Source organism: Dromiciops gliroides, chromosome 6 (genome assembly GCF_019393635.1).
Source record: "Dromiciops gliroides isolate mDroGli1 chromosome 6, mDroGli1.pri, whole genome shotgun sequence".
NCBI lineage: Eukaryota > Metazoa > Chordata > Mammalia > Microbiotheria > Microbiotheriidae > Dromiciops > Dromiciops gliroides.
Window position 1 is genome coordinate 141,084,521 of NC_057866.1, and position 23,110 is coordinate 141,107,630.

The 23,110-nt window shown below is 39.5% G+C and overlaps 2 protein-coding genes across 6 annotated transcripts in view; one reads left to right on the forward strand and one right to left on the reverse strand.

Annotated features, from left to right (window-relative positions):
* SCLT1 (sodium channel and clathrin linker 1) overlaps positions 1 to 2,167 on the reverse strand; it is a 219,654-nt gene extending 217,487 nt beyond the window's left edge. For all 4 annotated transcript variants that reach the window (XM_043973395.1, XM_043973393.1, XM_043973396.1 and 1 more), the window contains exon 1: positions 1,730 to 2,167. Coding sequence is in view for 1 of the 4 variants with exons in the window: in XM_043973393.1 (XP_043829328.1) it covers positions 1,730 to 1,763 (34 nt within the window). In the remaining 3 variants the exon portion in view is untranslated. The remainder of the gene's footprint in view (positions 1 to 1,729) is intronic.
* Positions 2,168 to 16,480: 14,313 nt separating this feature from the next.
* Positions 16,481 to 23,110, forward strand: part of C6H4orf33 (chromosome 6 C4orf33 homolog) — a 33,147-nt gene continuing 26,517 nt past the window's right edge. Inside the window, exon 1 of one of the 2 annotated variants that reach the window (XM_043972532.1) lies at positions 16,481 to 16,553. The gene's annotated coding sequence lies outside the window, so the exon portion shown is untranslated. Of the gene's footprint in view, positions 16,554 to 19,549; positions 19,664 to 23,110 lie in introns of those variants that run through there. The other variant, XM_043972531.1, reaches the window with a different exon arrangement.

Consider the following 23,110-nt stretch of genomic DNA (forward strand, 5'->3'; position numbering starts at 1 on the left):
TCTACTTTTTTTGTTTTTTTGTTTCTTGATGTTTTTCCCTTTTGTTCTGATTCTTCTTTCACAATATGACTAATGCAGAAATATGTTTAATGTGATTGTACATATGTAACCTATATCAGATTGCTTACTGTCTTGGGGAGGGGGGAAGGAGAAAAATTTAGAACTCAAAAATTTTATAAAAACAAATGTTGAAAACTATCTTTACATGTTAACTGGAAAATAAAATAAAATACCATTAAGATTGGGGAAAAAACACAAAATAAAATAGCAAAAGGTCCTCAGAAAAGCATAAAAATGTTTAAATGTCTAGGAGAGTGGTAAGTGTTGTCTTGAAACCTAATATTCACTAATCCTGCATGTATTCAGTTGAATGCATTCAACAATTTTTCAGTACACAAATGAAAACAGTTTTCTACTAATTCAACCATGCAACCCAGCAGGCATTGTCAATAACTATTAACTGGCAATTCAATAACAAATGCAAGATGGTATTTGGATTTAAACCTGAGTTTAAATCACTACTCTGGGCTTTGTCAACTTTAAAACATTTTATCTGTGGAAGTAAGTACTAAGTCATTTCCTCTTTCTGAGCCTCAATTTGTTTCTCTGTAAAATGAGTAGGAGATAATAATCACTAAGGTCTTCTAGCTCTCTATCAATAGTCTAAGGTTCTTCCAGTTGATATTTTAAAAATCTAAAAGCAACATGGCAACATGGCGCAATAAATAACATTTATGTAGCAATTTAGAGTTTGTAAAGTGTTTTCTCCAGGCCTCTCTTCCACCTACAGAATTCCCAGCTTCCCGCAAAAGCACTGCCCCAGCGCCTTCCTTGCAAAGTCTTTTCAGACACCCCCCCACCCCATTACTAGGTATCCTCTCTGTCTCCTCAAATTGTGTGTATACATATTATTTTGCTGCAATAGAAAATAAGTACCTTGAAGGCAAAAGCTATTTAATTTTTATCTCTGTATCCCCAGCACTTTGTACATTAAGTACTTCAATTCTTCTTGGCATGCACGCACACATGCATACATACATTTGTCCACTTGAGTATCAATCACAGCCCAGTGAGGTAGGAAAAACCAGAATTACTATCCCTACTTTACAGATGAGGGGAAAATGACTTGTCCACGGTCACAGAGCTAGCTAGTGTCAGCAGCGGGATTTGAAACCAGGTCTTGTTTCCAAGGCCAGGGCTCTCCTTGCTAAGCCACACTGCCCTCTAGTGAAGTGGGGAAAGGGCAGTGGACTTGGAGGCAGAGAACTGAGGTACCAATTCTGCTCTTTACTGGATGTCACTCCTCCTCCTCCCTAGGCCTCAGTTTCTTCCTCAGTTTAAAAAAAAAAAGGAAAATGAACTAGATGATCACTAGGGTAGCTTCTAGTTCTACATCCGTGTCTTACAGTCCTCCCGGTTGATTTTTTTAAAAAATTGAACCCAATTGCAGGAATAAAGTCCACAGTGCCACACTACTATATACAACGTAAAAGGCACTGGATTTGGACCCAGCTCCAATCCACAGGGCTTTTTATTTATCGGTGCGTGACCCTGGAGCAAGTCACTGCTCCTTCTCTGGGCCTCCGTTTCCTTCTCTGCAAAAGGAGGGTGTCTAAAGTCCCTTGGCCTCTGACAATCCATGATCCCCTCTGAAACTGGGCCTTGCTCCGCGCCGGACACAGTAGACGCCACACCCCTAGACCCCCAAACCCCGAACCCGCTGGCTTACTTTGGTCTCTCAGAAAGTCGAGCTCTGTGGCCATTTCGGTGCAGTTTTAGCGGTCTCTCTCTTCCCCCCTTCCAGTGACAACGCAACTTGGGGCTGCCCAGAAAAAAAAAGAAAAGAAAAGGGGAAAAAGAAAAAGAAAAAGAGAGAGCGATCGAGATGACACAGCGATGAGGTTCGGGGGACAACGAGCCGCGGCCTCGGCCTCCCTGTAGTTCTCCGAGCTTCGGCCCCGGCCCGGCCCGGCCCGCACGTCCCCGACGAGGCTGGGCAGAGCTAACTAGGCCGGCGCAGGGCCGAGGCCCGAATTCTAAGCTCCCGGAGGGCTGAAGGCGCGGGACACCGATAGGTCACCAGCTGAGATGGATCAGGCCGCCGCCAGAGCCCCCGCCCGTCTGCCCCGCGCCACTTCAAAACCGGCGACGGGCTCCGCTCCTTGGAGACGGCGACGCCGCATTGGCGTCACCACGCCAGCGCCTGCGTGACGCCCCTGCGAAGCCTCTCCCCTCCTCCTCCTAGCCGCAGCATCTAGCGGGCTGGGGAAGGGGGCGGGGTGGAAAGCGAGACTCTCATTGGACCGTAGCCAGTTGAGTTGGGAGGGAGACAGAGGGAGCGTCTGCGAGTTCTGCAGGTCGGAATCATAGACTCTCTTCCTGAGAATGGAAGGCTGCTCAGTGCCATTATTTTAAATATATATATTTTTATTGAGATCATTCGTTTACTTCTCCGAAATACTCATCCCATAGAAGAAAGAATATTTTAAAGAAAAAAAATGGACAAAATCGATCAATATGTCGAAAAATAATCTAAAAATTTGTCCACTGTTTCACATTCCAGGACCTCCCACCTCTACAAAGGAGTTGGGGGAGGTGTCATATAATATCTTTGGAGCCTTGCCAGGGAGAATAACGCTGCGGATAGAATGCTGGAATTAGAGTTAGGAAGAACTGAGTTCAAATACTGCCTCAGTCTCTGACTACCTATGGGGAACTTGAGCACTTAACCTCTCAGCCTCAATGTTCTCATCTGTAAAATGGAGATAATTATAGCACCTACTTCCTAATGTTATGAGGAGCAAATGAAATACTATATGTACAGGTCTCTGTAAATCTTAAATTGCTATGTAAATAATGACGATGACGACAGCGACAATGAAGCTGCAAGCCTGGGTGATTGTTAGATTGGTGACACTGCCACTCACTCTGGTACGTGCCCTCATCTCATACCTGGACTATTACAATAACCTGCTAGTTGGTCTACCTGCCACAAGCATCTAGTCCATAATCCATTCAACCTCCAAAGTTATTTTCCTAAAATTTAAATCCAACTATGTCAACTCCACCCTCCCACCTCCATTCAGTAAATTCTAATGGTTCCCTATCACCTACAGGATCAAATACAAAATCCTGTTTGGTGTTCAAAGCCCTTTGTAACCTGTCCTTCCTACCTTTTCAGTCTTATTTCTTACACTTCCCCACCCCCAACACACCCCTCCTACACACACACACACACATACTCTGCCATCCAGTGACACTGTCCTCCTTGATGTTTCACAAACAAAACATTCCATCTCCCAACCTTGATTGGCTATCCCTCATGTCCAGAATATTTGCCCATCTCATCTCTGACTCCTGGCTTCCAAGGCTTTCTTCAACTTCCAGTTAAAATCCTATCTTCTACAGGAAGACTTTCTCATTTCCTCTGTATTCTAGTACCTTCCCTCTGTTGATTACTGTTATCCCTTCCACACTGAGGTTTCAACATATGTCAACCCTGAGTTTGACATCTCCTTAGTTCCAGAACTTAATAGCTGCTTTACAGGGAAAAAAGTTTTGTTCAAACAGTACAATTCCTGGAGAAGAGAAATACCATCAAGATCAACCTGGAGATGAAAAACAAAAGCCATTCAATGAGGGGTCAGAAAATCTGGACTTTACCAAACGTCCAGGATAATTGCTTTGAGTTGTTTAGATGATATAAGTCTGAGGTAAATTGAAAATATCTGTGCAGTAGTCCAACGAAGGATCTAGATGAAATATAATGAGTATAATGGGCTATACAAGAATTTTATTTTTCTTGTATTTGTTATGCAAATACTTGTGAATTCTTTTGTTTTCTTTGGTGAAAAACTTGATACTCATATTGTACACTGACTACTTTTGTGAGAGGAAACCTTGTACTTTTGAGATCCTAGACATGAGCTATACCTAAACTTTATTTTAGAAATTTTTCTGGAGCATTCCAGGTGGAAGCATTAATATTACTTTTTTTTTTTCAGGACAGTGAGGGTTAAATGACTTGCCTAGAGTCACACAGCTAAGTGTTGAGTGTCTGAGGCTATATTTGAACTCAGGTCCTCCTGACTCCAGGGCTAGTGCTTTATCTACTGCACCACCTAGCTGCCCCTGGAAGCATTAATAAACCAGAGAATTTGACCCTTTTGAGGTCAAGCCCTCAAGATGAATTTGGAGTCCATTCTAGGCTTAGAAACCTAGTGATCAGGTGACTTTGGACAAATCATTTAACCTAGCCAATTCTCAGTTTCCTTATCAGTATCACACAGGTGTGGTTGTGGAAGACACTTGACTGTGTACTCCTCATTGTCTCCCTCTCAACCATCAAGGAGAGAGGGATAGAATCCTTGGAATCACTTACTTCCACTTACTTGGGCCAAGCAGAGAAGGACCTTCCTTCCTAGACATTTCCCTCTCCTCTGTCTCCCCTTTCCCTGTGTCTTTTTCTTCCTGAAACTTGGGATAGTACATAATTGTATATCTCCAGGCCAGGCATCAGCAATTATAATGGAAATATACTTATTCTTTGAAGGGAAAAGAAATTCCAATGGTTAAATTCTCATTTATCATCTAGAAATTATGTGGTTCTTAGCATCTTCTGCCTTCTTTCCCCCCCTTTACTCTGTTTAATAATGGAGCAAGAGAAGATATCCAGTAAATTGAGTTGATCTATGAGGGACTTGCAGAAGAACATGAACAGTGTTATCTAAGCTGCCAGAGAGAAACTTTGGAAGAAGCACCCACATTGGTTAACACATAGCTACACTGAAGATGTACTCACCTCACAGAACTTTTCAGGTAGTATTATACTTTTTTTTTTTTGCAAGGCAATGAGGGTTTAGTGACTTGCCCAGTGTCACACAGCTAGTAAGTGTCAAGTGTCCGAGGCCGGATTTGAACTCCGGTCTTCCTGAATCCAGGGCCAATGCTTTATCCACTGTGCCACCTAGCTGCCCCCGAGGATTATACTTTTTATGATACTTTTGTCTAAATCTGAATCTTCAATTAATGTTTGAGATAGAATTTAACAGATAAGAAACCATAACCTGAAACAATTTATGAAAATCTGATCCTAAGTTCGACTAATCAATAGTTTTATTGATTCTCTGTTATGCAGAGAGGCATCTTTAGGTACTAGAGTAGAAAGCTTGAAAACAGAAAACCTATGTTTGCATCCAATGTCCACCTTGTATAATTCTGGAGAAGTCACTTAAACCTCTTTAGCTTTGGTTTCCTCATTTAAATGTAAAATGGTAGTATTAATAACTTGCCTAGTCTGATACATAATTATGAGTTATTATTGATACCTTTTTGGTTTGTTGCTAAAAATTTCTATAACAACTATTTCCTATGTACAATTTAATTCTTTCTGAAAAGCAGATTTTGAAATATTTTTGGTGTCTATGAATTCGGATATATTCCATATATAAACTATGAGTTATGTTTCATATATATATAGAGAGAGAGAGAGACAGAGAGAGAGAGAGATCCCTATATCCCTTATGGACCTTTTCCTGTTCTAGGTACGATGGGGTTCAAAAGAAATTAGTCAATAAACAGTTTTTGCCCCAGACACTGTACTATGCTCTGGGAATACAAATACCAGAAAGAAAGGCAACACCTTCTCTCAAGCTTACAATCAAATAAGGGAAGACAATAAATAAAAGGAAACTAAAAGGAGGGAAGATACTTTGCGGGGGCAGTTAGGTGGCAGAGTGCATAGAGTGCCAGGCCTGGAGTTAGGAAGACATCTTCCTGAATTAAAATCTGGCTTCAGACACTTACTAGCTGTGTGATCCTAGGTAAGTCACTTAACCCTGTTTGCTTCCATTTCACATCCGTAAAATGAGCTGGGGAAGGAAATGGCAAATCATTCCAGTATCTTTGCCAAGAAAACTCTAAATGGGGTCACGAAGAGTTGGACACAACTGAAAAAACAATAGCTGAACAGCAACACTTGGCGAGGGGGAGGAAGGGATGAGGAAAATACTAAGGAATGCAATCCAGTTGGATATGAAGAGATATTTGAGTTGTGTACCTTCTTTTTAAACAGAGGTTATGGGAGGAGGCTCTGAGCTCTGCCCTCCATTCAGAGGGGCTCCAGGGGCACCTGGTATTGATGAGGTTTGAGTTCCAGGGTTGGTGTGATCTTGTAGGATGAAGACATTCCTGGGACATGATGGAGAAAGCCAAAGGAGCAAAACCAAGTGGGCAGTATTGTAAAGAATTGTAAAATGTAGTATTTATCCTTAAGGACATTATAGTCTGGGTGGAGAAGTGAAACATACATGAAGTAATTAAAGAATAAGACACTATAATAAATTGCTAAATGATGCAGAATAGAAATTCTAAAAGAGAAAGAATTCTAATGCTTGGTTAATGATTAAGCAAATTATGGCATATGAACATAATAGAATATTACTGTGCCATAAAGAATGAAAAAAATATGAGAAATTAGAGATGTGGGAAAACTTGCTTGAAGTGATGCAGAGTGAAGAAGTCAGAGTCAAAAAACACACAGTCACAACAACGTCAATAGAGTCAATCTGAAGAGGCAACAAAACTGGTGCATTACTCAAATACTGTGATCAGTCTGAGTATCATAATCTTGGTGCTAAAGGACACATTTGTTTTTCTATTAATCAATAAATTAAAAGTTCCAGGGAATGTATTTTGTTAGTGTCTGCTGTGTCAAAACAAAAATATATTGATACATTTATTTATTTGTTTGTTTTTTGCGGGACAATGAGGGTTAAGTGACTTGCCCAGGCCCCCTTGATACATTTTTAAAAGAAAATAAAATGAAATCAGAAATGAAAGGGAAGAGATTGCCATGGCATAAAGCTAAAAATTTTCATGAGACAGGTGGAATCTGGGGGCAGCTAGGTGGCACAGTGGATAGAACACCGGCCCTGGAGTCAGGAGGACCTGAGTTCAAATCCAGCCTCAGACACTTGACACTAGCTGTTTGACCTTAGGCAAGTCACTTAACCCTCATTGCCCTGCCCCCCCCCCCAAAAGGACAGGTGGAATCTGAATTGCACTTTAGTGACTTTGCCATTGATAGAAAATATTGGCATATCCAGAAAGAGAGGGGGATGATAATAAAGCATAAAATCCCAGACTCAGAGTTGGAAATCACCTCAATGGCCATCTTGTCCAACCTGTACCTAAATAATAAAAATCTTTTCTACAACATGCCGCCAAAGCAATCACCCTCCTTTGCTTGAAGACCTCCAGTGAGAAAGAAGACACAACCCCTTAAGGCAGCCCGTTGCACTTTTGGACAGCTCCAATTATTAGGAAGTTTTTCCTGACATTAAGCCTAACTTTGCCTTTTTGCAACTTCTACCTATTGATGAGTTTGGGTCTAGAAAATGAGTTTTTGTTTGTTTTTTGTTTGTTTGTTTGTTTTTCAGGCAATGGGGGTTAAGTGACTTGCCCAGGGTCACACAGCTAGTAAGTGTCAAGTGTCTGAGGCCGGATTTGAACTCAGGTACTCCTGAATTCAGGGCCGGTGCTTTAACCACTGTGCCATCTAGCTGCCCCAGAAAATGAGTTTTTAATGATGATAGACCAAGTAGGGATGTCCTCTTAGAAATAAGGTCCTAGAATCCAAATGGTATCTATCTGAATTATTGAAGTTGTAAGGGCCAAAATTTGATATACAGAGCATTTTTTGAGTGACTCGCCTTAATACTGGGGTCCCGGAAATATGAGGGACCTTTTAGGTTCACCCTCCCCTCTGAACTGCCCTTTTTAGATACTTCTCCCAGGCCAATAAGAAAGGAGCCTCTAAGTTTTAGTTCACAAAAGGATCAGATTTTATTACTTGGGAATTAATTAACCAACAAAGGTGAAACTAATAAAAAATCAAAGATAAGGAAATAGGAAAATAGAAATACAGATAAATATTCTTAACTCTAAGCTTAACCTATTCACTGCCCAGACTGTTCCCAATTAAGCTAGTTCAAAGGAGTTTAGGGTTTTCCATAATTAACGCACCGACCTCTGACAGTCTACAGTTGCTCACACCCACACCAAGACAGAACGAACATGGGCCACCACAAGGGGAGTCGCCAGACAGAGAGACCCAAGAGTGAGCTTGCATTCCGGAAGAAGCCTAGCATTCTGGAAGCAGCCCTCCCCCTTCCTTCAGGGAGGGTTCAATCTTTCCTTCCCCAAAAGGGGAGGTCCTTCAAAAACTGCCTATGGAGAGTTCTCCTTCTCAGTTAAGTAGCATACGTAACCTCAGGGTGGGCCAGATGTGGCCCCTCCCAAATGAGTTAGCTAAAAATGGGAATATTAATCTTTACCACAAATAATTTTTACCACAAAGTTAAAGCAAGAAATATTCAAATATTAACAAGAATGTCCTTAGATGATTTTGCTCAGCAAATAAAAGTACTTCTCAGCTGATACAGCTTTCATGTCCATTTAATTCAAATAAAGATTCATGACAGTCAGCTTGGCATTAAACAAATAGCTGCATATGCTCATTTATTGCTATTCTTTTCATTTACAGAAAAATGAGATGATACATTTTCCACCAATTCAAATTAAATAGCGTTTGTTTACACTTTGACACCACTGGAAATAAATGGTAGGTGTTCTTTATATGAATGAAATGAGTGTCTGGAATTGGAATTCTATTACTGCACTTGAATACTTTGGTTTTTGTGATCATGAATCATATAGTATATCCAAACAAACAAATGATTTTGTTTTGCTTGCCCATTTTTACTGGTTTAAACTTACATGGCATATTTTCAGTACCATGAATGTGTGGTAGGAAATGGAGTTCATATCTATTCATACTCTACATTTACTCTCTAAATTTATTAGAAGCACCTTGAGAGTATAGGTTCTGTCTTATCTAGATTGAGTTTGTCCTTACTCTAGTGATTTGCAAAACGTAGTACTTAATAAATGTTTGTTCTGTTGTATTGTGCTTTTAGCATTGGTTATCTGACTATCCACTATTGACATCTTTGCTATTTGCCCTGCTGCTGTGCCCTCTCCTTCCACCTGGAACAGTATCTTCCAAACCAACCATTTAGAAACCAAGTCTTCCTCCTTGGATGAGTTAATTGCACTCATTTTTGGAACTCTTCCTTGGAACTGAGATATCTTGACTGGCATTGTATTCACTTACTCACAAACCATTATATCTAAACAGTACTACCTGTACAGCAGGGCAAACTGGGCCTCTACTGTGGAGCTATCCCCCAGGAGATCTCAAGTATCCTTATCATCAGAGGTTCAAAAACAATCTGAGTTGAAATATCTGACAACAGTGTTTTGAACATTTTAATCAAATTGTTTAAATAGACAGGGTCTCCAGAACTCTAGGAATGGCCCTGTATGTACATACCTCAGACCATACTTCACAGCCATCCATCCTAAACATCTTCACCTGTCCCTGCTCTGCCTTTCTCTCTCCAGCTAAAATAGCAGGATCAGAGGTAGAACTCCAGAGACCATGTTTGCCTCCAGTGGTGTACTGGTAAATGTTTAACAACTGGCTTTTCAGAGTTAGTACATGAAGCTTATTATGCATTTTTACTGATACAAAGAATGTGTAGCAGGTAATCTACAAATAATAATAATAAATTATACAATAATATTTTTGTAAATTATATAACATATATATGTACATATGTGTATATATGTATGTATATAGCTAATTGATTCTCCCAGAAGGTTTTTATTGATTTTTTCTAAATTTGTATTTGTAACCAAACTATGGTTGCAATTCAACCATGGCTTGACAAATGGAATTGCATCTAAATCTGCTGGTTCTTTTTCCAATAAATGTATTGTTACTAAATGTGATATGTGATCTACTGTTTTTTGTTTTTTGTTTTTTTGGTGAGGCAATTGGGGTTAAGTGACTTGCCCGGGGTCACATAGCTAGTAAGTATCAAATGTCTGAGGTCTGATTTGAACTCAGGTCCTCCTGAATCCAGGGCTGGTGCACTGCGCCACCTAGCTGCCCCTGTGATCTACTGTTAAAAGTATTTCTGGGGGGCAGCTAGGTGGCACAGTGGATAGGATAGAGCACTAGCCCTGAAGTCAGGAGGACCCGAGTTCAAATTCAACCTCAGACACTTAACACTTACTAGCTGTGTGACCCTAGGCAAGTCACTTAACCCCCATTGTCTCACCAAAAAAAAAAAAAGTATTTCTCACTCCCATTCCAATTATATTCACAAACTGAAATGTCTTTTGACTTTAGCACTTCTCACAGCAATCATGCTATCTTTTCAGCTTTTTGTATAGTTGTAGGGATTGAACATTGTTTGATTCTACATTATCAAAAAATGTAGAAAAACATTGTTTAAAAAATTTCATTTTAGTGGTTAAAGCACCGGCCCTGGATTCAGGAGTATACCTGAGTTCAAATCCGGCCTCAGACACTTAACACTTACTAGCTGTGTGACCCTGGGCAAGTCACTTAACCCTCATTGCCCCGCAAAAAAAAAAAAAAAAAAAAATTCATTTTATCATTTCACTTGAATAATAGACTTTTTCCCACTGGATACCCATGGTGAAGCTAGGTCTTCATAGGGCCAAGTAAATGGTTTTCATAAATCAAAATAATTAAAAATGCTTTTATCATTATTTCTATATGATAAAAGACATAAATTCACATGTCAAATTATATTTTCTAGAAATATATTAATAGAAGAGCATTACATTTATTATTTTTATTAAATGGATTGTTTTCGACTTATATGACCTAATCAACTCTGCATCTTGAGATTTGTGCTTTCCATTACCAATCTTTAAGGTTTTCCAAAATTCTTATGGTATATTTGATTAATTTTTCTGATTTCTGAATGTGCAAGGTGGGTGAAAGTAATGAAAATTCTTTAAGAAGGGCAATCTTTTAGGTGGCACAATGGATAAAGCACTGGCCTTGGATTCAGGAAGACCTGAGTTCAAATCCTGCCTCAAACACTTCACACTTACTAACTGTGTGACCCTGGGAAAGTCACTTTACCCTCATTGCCCTGCAAAAAAAGAAAAGAAAAGAAAAGGAAGGAAGGAAGGAAGGAAGAAAGAAAGAAAAAGAAAGAAAGAAAGAAAGAAAGAAAGAAAGAAAGAAAGAAAGAAAGAAAGAAAGAGAAAGAAAGAAGAAAGAAAGAGAAAGAAAAAGAAAGAAAGAAAGAAAGAAAGAAGAAAGAAAGAAAGAAAGAAAGAAAGAAAGAAAGAAAGAAAGAAAGAAAGAAAGAAAGAAAGAAAGAAAGAAAGAAAGAAAGAAAGAAAGAAAGAAAAGGGCAATCTTTAAAGCATGGTCTTACCAAAAAAATAATATTAAGAAGAAAAATGTATATAAGTATTTAAAAACATATATTGGGGCAGCTAGATGGTGCAGTGGATAAAGCACCGGCCCTGGATTCGGGAGTACCTGAGTTCAAATCCGACCTCAGACACTTAACACTTACTAGCTGTGTGACCCTGGGCAAGTCACTTAACCCCAATTTGCCTCACCAAAAATAAATAAATAAATATTTAAAAAATAAAAATAAAAACATAAAATAAAAACATATATGATGCAGGGTATTGTGCCATGCAGCAGCAGCTTGTAAACTATATGCTACCCATCTTGTCACAGGTAATTAATTTTTTTTGGTGAGGCAATTGGGGTTAAGTGACTTGCCCAGGGTCACACAGCTATTAAGTGTTAAGTGTCTGAGGCCAAATTTGAACTCAGGTACTCCCGAATCCAGGGCCGGTGCTTTATCCACTGCGCCATCTAGCTACCCCTGGTAATTAATTTTTAATAATTTCAATTTGAAGTTTTTTAGATACATTTTCTAGCTTAGTATGATTTTTTTTTAAATTTTTTTTTAGTGAGGCAATTGGGGTTAAGTGACTTGCCCAGGGTCACACAGCTAGTAAGTGTTAAGTGTCTGAGGCTGGATTTGAACTCAGGTCCTCCTGACTCCAAGGCCGGTGCTCTATCCACTGTGCCACCTAGCTGCCCCTAGTATGATTTTTTAAAAAAACATTAGTGAGAAATATGGGGCAGCTAAGTGGCACAGTGGATAAAGCAACAGCCCTGGATTCAGGAGGACCTGAGTTCAAATCCTTCCTCAGACACTTGACACTTACTAGCTGTAAGACCCTGGGCAAGTCACTTAACCCTCATCACCCCACAAAAAAAAAATAAAGACAAAGAAAAGTATCACATTGGATAGAGCCCCAGACCTGAAGGTAGGAAGATGAGTCTTCCTAATTTGACCTCAGACACTTAGCAGTTATATGACTTGGGCAAGTCATTTAACCCTGTTTGGCCAAATTTCCTTGTCTATAAAATGAGCATGAGAAGGAAATGGCAAACCACTCCAGTATCTTTGTCATGAAAACCCCAAATGGGATCAGGAAGAGTCAAACATGACTGAAAAATAACCAAACAACATATTTGTATAGCAAGTATGCTCTATTCCAGAACAAGGCTAGCTACATTCCTACCTCAGAATATCCCCGAAGGGTTTGAGATGTTTCTTTTGGAATATCTCTTCTCTGATGCTATCAATTTCACGCCTTACTGGTAGTGTTTTCCCTTACTGTTGGCTATAAGTGACTAGCATTCCACTTCCATTTAACTACTTAATATTAATTGGTTTGCACAAAAGGCTATTTAGTCTAAAGACATAGCAGCAACAAAAGTCCAAACATTTTTCCCTAATACCTTGGCCAAGACTCTGGTTGACTAGAGTCTATTAAGGGCAACACTATTTTCAGATACAGGCACTTGAAAAGGTTTGTCCTAACCATATTATTAGCAAAACCAAGCCAGTTACAGAATGCCTAAACTAGTTCCAAAGTTTCTTAAGGCACTACCATTACAAGTCAACACAACTTTCCATCAGCAGGCTCTCCAGATGTTCCTATGTGGGAGACATTTTGTACATGTACCAGTCCCTATTATAAGTATATACATAGAAGGTAAACTCCTTGAGAGCAGGGATTCTTTTTCATTTTGTCTTGGTATTCATAGTAGGTATCTCCTTGGAAGAGTTAATCCATTCATTTTGGAGACTGACTGGGTAGAACTGCCTGTATATAAAAGTCGATGAATCAATTCTTACCTCATCTCTCACTATTTAGCTTGTCCCAGACCCCCCAGAATGTGCTTTATTCTATCTAGTAATTCACCAAGATCCCAGGGCTGAGCCACTGCTAGTATCTTGCCATCTACCCCGTAACTCCTACTACTCCCTTTCTACCATCTTTTCTGGGGCAGCTAGGTAGCACAGTGGATACAGCGTTGGCCTTGGAGTCAAGAGGACCTGAGTTCAAATCTCATCTCAGACTCTTGGGCTAGTCACAACCCCAATCGCTTTAAACTTCCAGGGCCATCTCCAGTCATCCTGATATATATCTTGCCACTAGACCCAGATGGCTCTGGGGAGAGAATGAAGCTGGTGACTTTGCACAGCCCTCCCTCACTTAAATCCAGTTTACTGCAAGTTTTGATATCACCCAGATGTCATGGACCTCTTAGAGAAGGAAGGACAAACAACAACTCATCTATATGTAAAATATAAGCTTCTTGATCCTAGACGTAGAGTCTATTTCAATTCTGTACGTGACTCTACCAAGCTAGCATGGGATCTGGCACATAGTAGGTCCCAAGTAGATGCTTATTAATTGATCCATGAATAAATGTTTGTTGGGTTGACTGAAGAACACTTTAAGGTATGCAAATAGCATTAGATACACTTTTCACCACTCATTTGATCAATAGCAATATTTGGCATAAGGTTTTATGATGGCTTCTCCTAAGTTTAATTTACTTTTTTTTTTTTTGCAAAAAACTTTGAAAATAGGTTTTTATTTCTTTGACAAACTACCATTTCAGTCATATGGGAACTCCTTCCTTCTGTAAAGAATTAATTCTTATTTGAGGTTTTCATGACCCCATCTTTTGGCTAGAATTAAAAAAACCCTCAGTGCAGGCACCGGCCTGGGGCTCCACAAACTGCATGGTGCTCTACTCACTGGTTGTAGCCGTTGCCATGGCGCTGGCACCTCACATCAGTACCACTTGCCGACACCTACATGGGCCTGGCAAAATTATAATGATTGGAAGCCTAGTAAGGGCAGTCATGTGACTATCAGAGCAGCCATCCCATTGGCTGGGGGCTATGTGTGGTCAGCCTGGGGTCTGCTGGAAAGAAGGGAGGTTTTCCACCATTCTAGCATGAAGCTGGAAGGCGACAGGAAGCTGCTGTGTGTTCTCAGCTGATTCCTGGGCGGTGTTGTTGTTCAGGTTGTATCATTTCCCTTTCCCCATTTTATTTCCTTTCCCTTGATCCTACTGATCCTGTTTGTGTTTTTTTAAGTTTATTCTTGTTAAATAAATGCTGCTCTGTTTTGAGGGAGGCTGCCGGTCTCCTTCCTTGTCCCAATATTGCGGTGAGCCGCCTAGCTAACACTCCCCAATTAAAAACTGGTCCCTATACTTCAGTGGGGATAACAACCCATCTATACTTCCTCATTCTGAATAATTATCTTCCATATCCTCTCATAAATCCCACTGTGCTTGAGGCCTTTTCACATTCCCCAGGTGAAGCACTCAGGGATCTCTCTGTTATCCCTCATTCCTCTGACACAATTGTTTCAAAACTCTATATACTGGATGATATTTATTGGGAATATTGTAACTTTTTAAATGATTTGAGAAATTAAAAACGTTTCCTCCTGGGGGGGGAGGGGGACGGAAAAAGAAGCTTGAATTTTATCATCTCTAAAGTCTCTCCAAATCCTAAAGTTTGATGACTGGTTTTGTTTTATCTTCCATCACATGCTGTAAAAGTACTGCAGATAAAAGAATAACACCCCTTGTCTAGTTAAGACACATGAGACAAAGTTGGGAACTATTGTGAGATGACACACATCGTAAGCAGTGAAAGCACCGAGGACAAACCAAACCAAATATATTTCTATGGTGCTTGACCACTTTTTTTTTTTTAAACTTTGGGTATATTTTCTTACTTCTTCCACTGTTCTTGTTCATAGTTATATTTAGAGCTAGAAGATATCCTAAAGTCCAAGGTGCTTATTTGATAGATGAATGGCCTGAGGCTCAGAGAGGTTGTGACTTGCTCAAAGTCACAAAGATAGCAAGTGACAGAACTGAGATTTGAACCACCCATAGTCCTTTAATTCCAAATTCAGCCCTTTTTGTACCACATCACCCATGTAGTCCCTCTTTTTTAAAAAATGAAATGAAATTTAAATTAAATTCATTAATTGCCTAAAGTCACATAGTTAATAAGTGTCAGGTCAGATTTGAACTCAGGTTGTACTGACTCTATCCACTTAGCTGTCCTATCCATGTTATCCCTTTTAAAGCAGTTCACAATTAGTCACCATTTAATAAGTGTCTACTATCTGCCAGGCACTGTGCTAAGCATGTTGGGTATACAAAGACAAAAATTAAACAGTCCCAGCTTCCAAGGAACTTACATTCTACCTGGGAAGGCAACGAGTGCATAAATAAATATATACAAAATATTTACAAATAATTACAAGGAAAATTGTGTGTGTGTGTGTGTGTGTGTGTGTGTTATGGGGGGCATTGGGGCATTCCTGCTTAGGGTGGAACAGTCAGGAAAGGCTTCATGTAGAAGGTGGTGTTTGAATAGAGTTTTGAAAGAAACTAGAGATTCTAAGTGACAGAGGTGAAGGAGGGGTGCATTTCAGGTGTGGGGGACAGTCATTGTCAAAGACTAGTGACATAAAATGGAAGTGTTGGAGTATAAAGAACAGGAAGAAGACCAGTTTGAGTGGCCTGTAGTTTGCTGGAAAGGAAATAATATACAATAAGGTTGGAAAAACGGGTTGGGGCTCAGTTATGTAGGGCTTTAAAAACCAGAGGAGTTTATATTTTATTCTAGATGCAATAAGGTACCATTGGATTTTATTGAGTGGAGGGGTGACATGGTCAAAACTACACTTTAGGAAAATTACTTTGGCAGTTATGTGTAGGATGAATTGGACACAACCTTATTATGTTACAGATGTGAAATGTTAAATAAAACCAGCTTTTGACCAGGTTTTGCATATGTCTATGTGTTTAAGCTAATGTTATGGAATTTTCAGCACTTGATTTGTATACATAGCTGGCCATGGGTTACATTAAATGATGTTTGCTGTTTATTGTGGGTTAAAATCTGATTTAATTGCACAAATGCAGAATTCCCTTTTTAATGACTAAATCGCCCTTAATCTCTTTGACATTTTTCCTCCTCCTAAACAATAAATTTATCCTTTTGTATGTTTTCTCACGGTAGGTTTTTTGGGGGAAGGGATTGCAAGGTTTCTGTTGGATGGAAGGATGAAAGTGTTACCTTTCTCTCATTTCCTAGGGGGAAAAAATCAGCTGCTTTCGCTTCAGTTTTCCCAAGTCCCTCCCCTTTGGCTTGTCAGGTTGCTGGGTGGAGCTTCCTCTTAGAGGAGCTGAAGCAGTCTTTCAGGAAGAAAGCAGACATCTGTGGACTGCAAAGAGCTTCCAGGTGGTCTATGCTCTCTTTCACTTTTAAATGCTTTCCTCTGTTTGGCACACTTGCACCCTTGGGCTATCTCGTTGGTAGTGACTCCTTCTCCTCTTTATTCCCAGCATTTATCCACCCACCAACATCTTACTTCCTCTAAGCTAGACTTGCTTACTCACACTGAGGCCTGATTTATTATTTCTCTGCTATAGCCAGTAGTATAAAGGAAAAGGAATTGACTATAGTTTAATGCAGCAAAAATGTTATACATAAGGATGTCTCTAAAGCCTTGCCTTTCACCTCTGTGTAGGAAAAAATAACTCGTTCATAAATCTTTTGCCTCCCTAAGCTCCTGCTGTCCCTTCTCTTTAGTTCTAAATATTTCCTGAATCTTTTCCTGGACATTTCCTTTTTTTTCTTTCTTTTCTTTCCTGGAAGAACAGTAAGTACAGTGGGACAACTGATGCTGTGTTCCAGAGCAGAGGGCCCAGGCATAATTGCAGGCCTTTAGCAGCTAGAAACATCTCAGCCTAGAACCTAGTTAGGCAGAATAATTGGTTAAAATAGGAACCTTCGGTATGACTAACTAGGTGCTCCACCCTGCTTCACCCTTTGTCTCATGGAAGCCTTGTCATCAGTCAACTTGTGCCAGTGTCCTGTTACCTCTACGACAAATGGGATGAACATAACATTGGATAATGGTGCTTTTTGATAGGAAAGACTCCTTTTTGTCAGATTGAAGACCCTTTTCCTGTGTAACTTCTCATGCATGTATAGCTCTCTAGGTCCTGAACTATCTTTTGCAGTGATCTAGAAACAGAAAATTTAAAGTCCCTTTTAGTAGATTTGCATAATTTCTAAAGCAAATCTATTCAAGAACTGGATTTTATCTTGATTTTTGGTTTCTTATTTGGTTCTAGATCATAGGCTCTGTATATTTAGAGTTGTAAATGACCTTGGAGGTCACCCACTCTAATCCCTTCATTTTTATAGTTGAGGAAAGTAAGGACCAGTGAGATTGATTTGCCCAAGGTCATGGCAGATGGGGAATATGAACTCCCATATGATGACTAAATCTAGGATGCTTTCCACTGAGCAAGAAGAGATTGGATTTGGATTCAGAAAAACTTGGGCTCAAATCCCACCTAGAAATACTATCTTGTGGACACAGAGAAGTTGGACAAGTCACTTCTACTTCTGTAAGCCTCAGTTTCCTCAGCTGAGGAAATGGGAAAGTAATATCCATAAATCTACTTAACAGAATTATTTAATTTTCAAATGAGATAATCTATGAATTCCATAAATGACAGTTATTATTTTAGTAGGCTACAAAAGAATCTATACTTTTTTGTGGGGCAGAATCTATACTTTTTAAAGAAAATATCTTTACCAAAAGTATTAAAAATTAAAATTATTTTGATATAAATACAAGACTTCTAAAAGTCATTATATGTCCATTGTTCTATTACTCAATTTTTTAGTCTCTCAACCCACTCATGAGCTTTTTTCTAAGACAGTTGGTTTGATTACATTAGCCTAGAGTGTTTAGATTTTTTTAAAAAAATGTATTGATGCTTTTTGTTTTTTATATCACAATCATTTCTAGATAGTCCCTAAAGGTCCCTTAAATTGTCCCATGACTCTACTAAAGGAAGGGAAGTGTTTCCTTATCTCCTCTCAGTGTCCAGGATTGGTCATTACAATTACTTATTATTTGGCGTCATGTTAGTGTTTGTTTATAGAATTGCACTCATTGTGTATATTTTTCTGTGTGTGTTTCTATTTCTTTGACTGCATTAATTCAAAAGGGATCTTTCCATGTTTTCTGAATTTTTCACATTCTCCATTTATTTTCTCTAACATTACTATGCCACACAGTTTCTGCAGATATTCCCCAATCTAAGGACATTTGCTTTGTTTTTAATGGAGTTTTTGTTGTGGTTGTTTACTACTTTGGAAAGTGTTTCTACAAATCTTTTGGTGTATATATAGGGTTTTTATTTCTCTCTCTACCTCGTTGGAGTATATGCCTCAAAGAGATCTCTGGGTCAAATCAATCAATCAGTGAGCATGCCTACTACAATAATCAGCATTTATTTAGTGCTTTGAGATTTACAAAGTGCTTTACAAATATTATCTCATTTGGTCCTCATAATAACCCTGGGAAGGAGGTGCTATTTTTTTTTTCTTTTTGCAGGGCAGCAAGGGTTAAGTGACTTGCCCAGGGTCACACAACTAGTAAGTGTCAAGTGTCTGTGGTCAGGTTTGAACTCAGGTCCTCCGGACTCCAGGGCTGGTGCTTTATCCACTTCGCCACCTGGCTGCCCCCAGGAGGTGTTATTTTTTTTCCTATTTTACAGGCGAGGAATGACAGAGATTAAGTGACTCGCCTCAGGTCAAATAGTAAGGGTCTGAGACAGGGTTTGAATTGAAGTCTCCCAATTGGAAGGGCAGTGTTAAATCCACTGTGCCATGTAGATGCCTATACCAAATGCCTTGAATTGTGTTGGGCACACAGAATACCAAGATGAAAACAAGAGTCTCTGACCTAAAGAATCTTACGTTCTGTTGGGGAAATAACACACACACACACACACACACACACACACACACACACACACACACATATATGCATATACGTGTGTGTGTGTATGTGTGTGTGAATACAAAATATATCCAAATGAAATACAAAATGATTTCTGAGGTAGGGAGCATTAACTGTTAGGAAAGGAATCCTGTGGAGATCTGGGAGATCAAGTAGTACTTAAACTGATCAGCTGAGATAACATTTATAAAAGATTTAGCTCAGTGCTTGGTACATAGTAAGCACTTAATAAAATGCTTGTTTCCTCCTCCTCCTCCTTCTTTGAATGAAGCAAGGAATTCCATTAGCCAGAAGAGGGAGCTCATTTCAGGCATGGGGAATAGATCCCCCGTTGAGAGGGAGATTGAGACTTGTTTATAACAAGCAGGCCAGTTTGGACTGGAACGTAGAGTATGTTGGGGGTAATGATGTGCAGTAAACCTGAGAAAACAGGCTGGAACCAGCCTGTGGAAGCCTTTAAATGTGAAACAACGTGCTTGTATTTTATCAAAGAGGCAAAAGGGAATCACTGAAACTTCCTGAGTAGGTGAGTTATGTTTTCAGACCTGTGCTTCAGGAAAATTGCATTGGCAGCTGTGTGGAAGATGGATTGGAGAGGAGAGAGACTTTAGAAAGAGAGATCAATTAGGAAGCTATTGCAATGGTCCAGGTTAGAAGTGACGAATTCTACTGACGCCCATTTAATTAGAGCAAAGGAGATGGATATGATAGATTTGGAGGTAAAAACTGACTAAAATTAGCAAGTCAATTGAATATGGGGAGTGGGGGGAAAGGGAAAGAACACTCTCCCTGGTTGAGAACCTGAGTGACTAAAAGTACAGGTTCTCTACAATGAAAGAGAGGGTTTAAGAGGAGTTGTGAGCTTATGTATAGTTTATTGATTTTTCTTGAATAATTCCAAATTGTTTTCCAGAACAGTGGGTCCAATTCATTGTTCCACCAATGAACTGGTAGCCATTAGTGTGCTTGCTAACAACCTTCCAACATGGACTTTTTCCACTGTTAACCACAAGACATGGGTAGTAAGTGTACCATCATCCACCATCTTAACCAACTTTCTGAGTATGAGGTAAATCTTGAGATTTTATAGGAGGCAGCTGGTGGGTGGTACAGTGGATAGAGTCCTGGGCCTGGAGTCAGGAAGACCTGAGTTTAAATATAGCTCCAGACATGTACTGGCTATGTGACCTGGGCAAATTACTTACCCTCTGTTTACCTTAGTTTCCTTAACTGTGAAATGGGGATAATAGTTGCACCTACCTTGCAGGGTTGTTTTGAGGAGCAAATGTGATCATGTTTGTTGGGGGAAAAGTGTTTAGCAAAGTACCTAGCACATAGCAGGCACTATATAAATGCTTTTTCCTTCCCTTTCTAATTTGCATTTATATTAGTAGTAATTTGGAGTCATCTTATGGTTGTTGATAGTCTAAAATGCTTTTTTATTTAAAATGGTTTTTATTGATATGTTGTTTCTATATAGCCATAGTTTTCTTCATATCTTTCCCTATCACTCCTCCCAGATTCATTCCTTATAACAATTTCTTTTCTTTTTTTTTAAGATAGGAAAACCAATTACATCAAATGTATATTTATAAATACCCACATACATACATACATTATATAATATGCAATGTTCCACATGATTACACCTACCTCTGCAAAGGAGTGGGGGAGGCATATTCTCATGTATCTTCTTTGGGGCCAAACTTGTTCTTTAAAACTTTACATTTATTTTTGATTGTTTTTGTGGTTCTTACCATTTATATTATAATCATCATGGAGATTGTTTTCCTGGCTCTATTTACTTTACTTTGCATCTGTTCACTTAAGAAACTTTCCAATGTTTCTTTGTATTCCTCATACTCATTTCTGATATGGTGGGAAAATGGAGTACAGATTGGATTAGGGTTGGGGTTCTTGGGAATTCCTCTTTAAAGAATTACACCCTCTTGCACACAAAACGTAGTTAGAATAAGGTGATGGTTTATTTAGGAGCAAGGGAAGGGAAGGGTGGGGGGAGGGAAACCATGAAAGAAATCCTTGGACTTTTCATGGGGAGATTCGGCATAAAGCACATGGCTCAGAAGTACCAAATCTCCTCGAACAGGAGACTGGAAGGTACTTTTATAGAGGACTGATGGGGGTGGACCATCTGCCCGTGAAAAGTTCCTTTAGTGAGAGAGGACCATCCCCCACTGGTGGTAGCTGGGGGAATTGGGTGAGGGGTGGCTACGGATCCCTCTTCAGAACACAAAGGCCGAAGCCACACCCAAACTTATCTCCCCAGGGTAAGGGAGACCAGAATGAAGGGTAGGAATCCCAAGCTAGCTCAGTCCGATTTGGTTCAGTTTATCTCTCTAGGCGTTATCTGTCCTCTGGTTTAGTTTCTCAAGGAGAAGCTTCCTTGGTGTGCCCCAGAGAACTTCTGGGGTGCTCTGTACCCCATGACATTTCTAACAGCATAATAATATTCCATTCCATTCACATACTACAATTTGACTGTTTTTCAATCAATGAGCAGACGCTTTCCTTCAAGTTCTTTGATACCATAAATGCTACTGTTCCATTTAGTTATATACAGGACTTTTTTGTATATGCCAAATATTTCAATCTCATAATTTTAAGTTGCCTTACAGAATGGCTGTGCTGATTCATATCCACCAACAAATACTATACCACTTTCCCCAACTTTTCCAACATTGATTATCCCTATTTTGTCAGCTTTGCCAATAATCTATTCTTACTAATAAAAATTTAGAGTAAAGCTTTATGAATTTACTATTGTAGAATTCACATTTACATTCCTCCTGGAGATGAGATAAGGTGAGCTATCAATCTTTGTTACACTTGTTCAGTTTCCTCAGTTTTTTTTCATGATCCCCATGACATTTTTGATTTCTAAAAAATGAAATTGTACAAGATTTGGCAAACTTGAGATCTTATTTTTATAAGATAATAATGAAATATTCAGTTTGATAAATCAACCCCCAAGTGCTACAACATTGTCACTTCTTGACATCAGAACTAAACCCTTTAGAAAGAGTTCCTACAATCTGTTTCGTAATACCTGCTGATACACATCTGAAACATGTGGAGGCTGTGAGCTTTTGTTGGGGAGACCTGCTACCTGGATCCAGGGGCTAGCTTACCCAAAGAATTGAAGGCTCATCACAAATCTTGTAAAATAAAGAGATTTATTAGGAGAAAGGAATACATGGCTGGGGGCGGGCGCAGATCACTATAAAAAGCTGTCCCACTTGAGTGAGAGAAGACCCGGTTTTTTGTATGTTTACAAAACAAAGAGGAGGGAAGGATAAGATAACTGGGAGAGGATCTTTGAATAATGGGGTGCCATAGGATATGCAGCATCCATCCATACCCTGCATATCATCTTGCAGACCTGGGTATTGCTGATCAGAGTACCAGGATTGTGCTGGGCAGCACCCATTTCTGAGGTGGGAGACAGAGCTTCCCCTCCCCAGGAAAGTTCAAGTATTCCTTGGGGGGTTGGGATGGTTAGATTTCTTGGAGTCCCACTGCATTCCCACAATACTTTTAGTATTCAGTAGGTGGGATGGCACTTAATCATTCCCAGGTGTCTTACACTTCTCTAAGAATCCATTAGGAGCCAGCTCATTGCTCTTTAATACTCCCTGCCACCCCCCAACAACCCCACCCCCAAGGACTGATGCTCCATAGAGAGGAAGGAGTTTTTTACTTTTTAGATAAAGGCAGATAGATCGTTTCTTAATTTGTCATAGATAAAGGCAATTAGATAGGAGAGGGTACTACCTAATGAAACTTCCAGCGATATTTTTCCAGCACATCAGTAAATAAGGAAAGACTAGAAGCCAGAATAGTCCTTGGAGACCATCTAGTTCAATCTCTTCATCTTACAAATGAGGAAGGTCATGTCCAGAGAATGGTCCTTTTATGCTACAGTATATCTGCCATGTTATTGATGTGAATACTC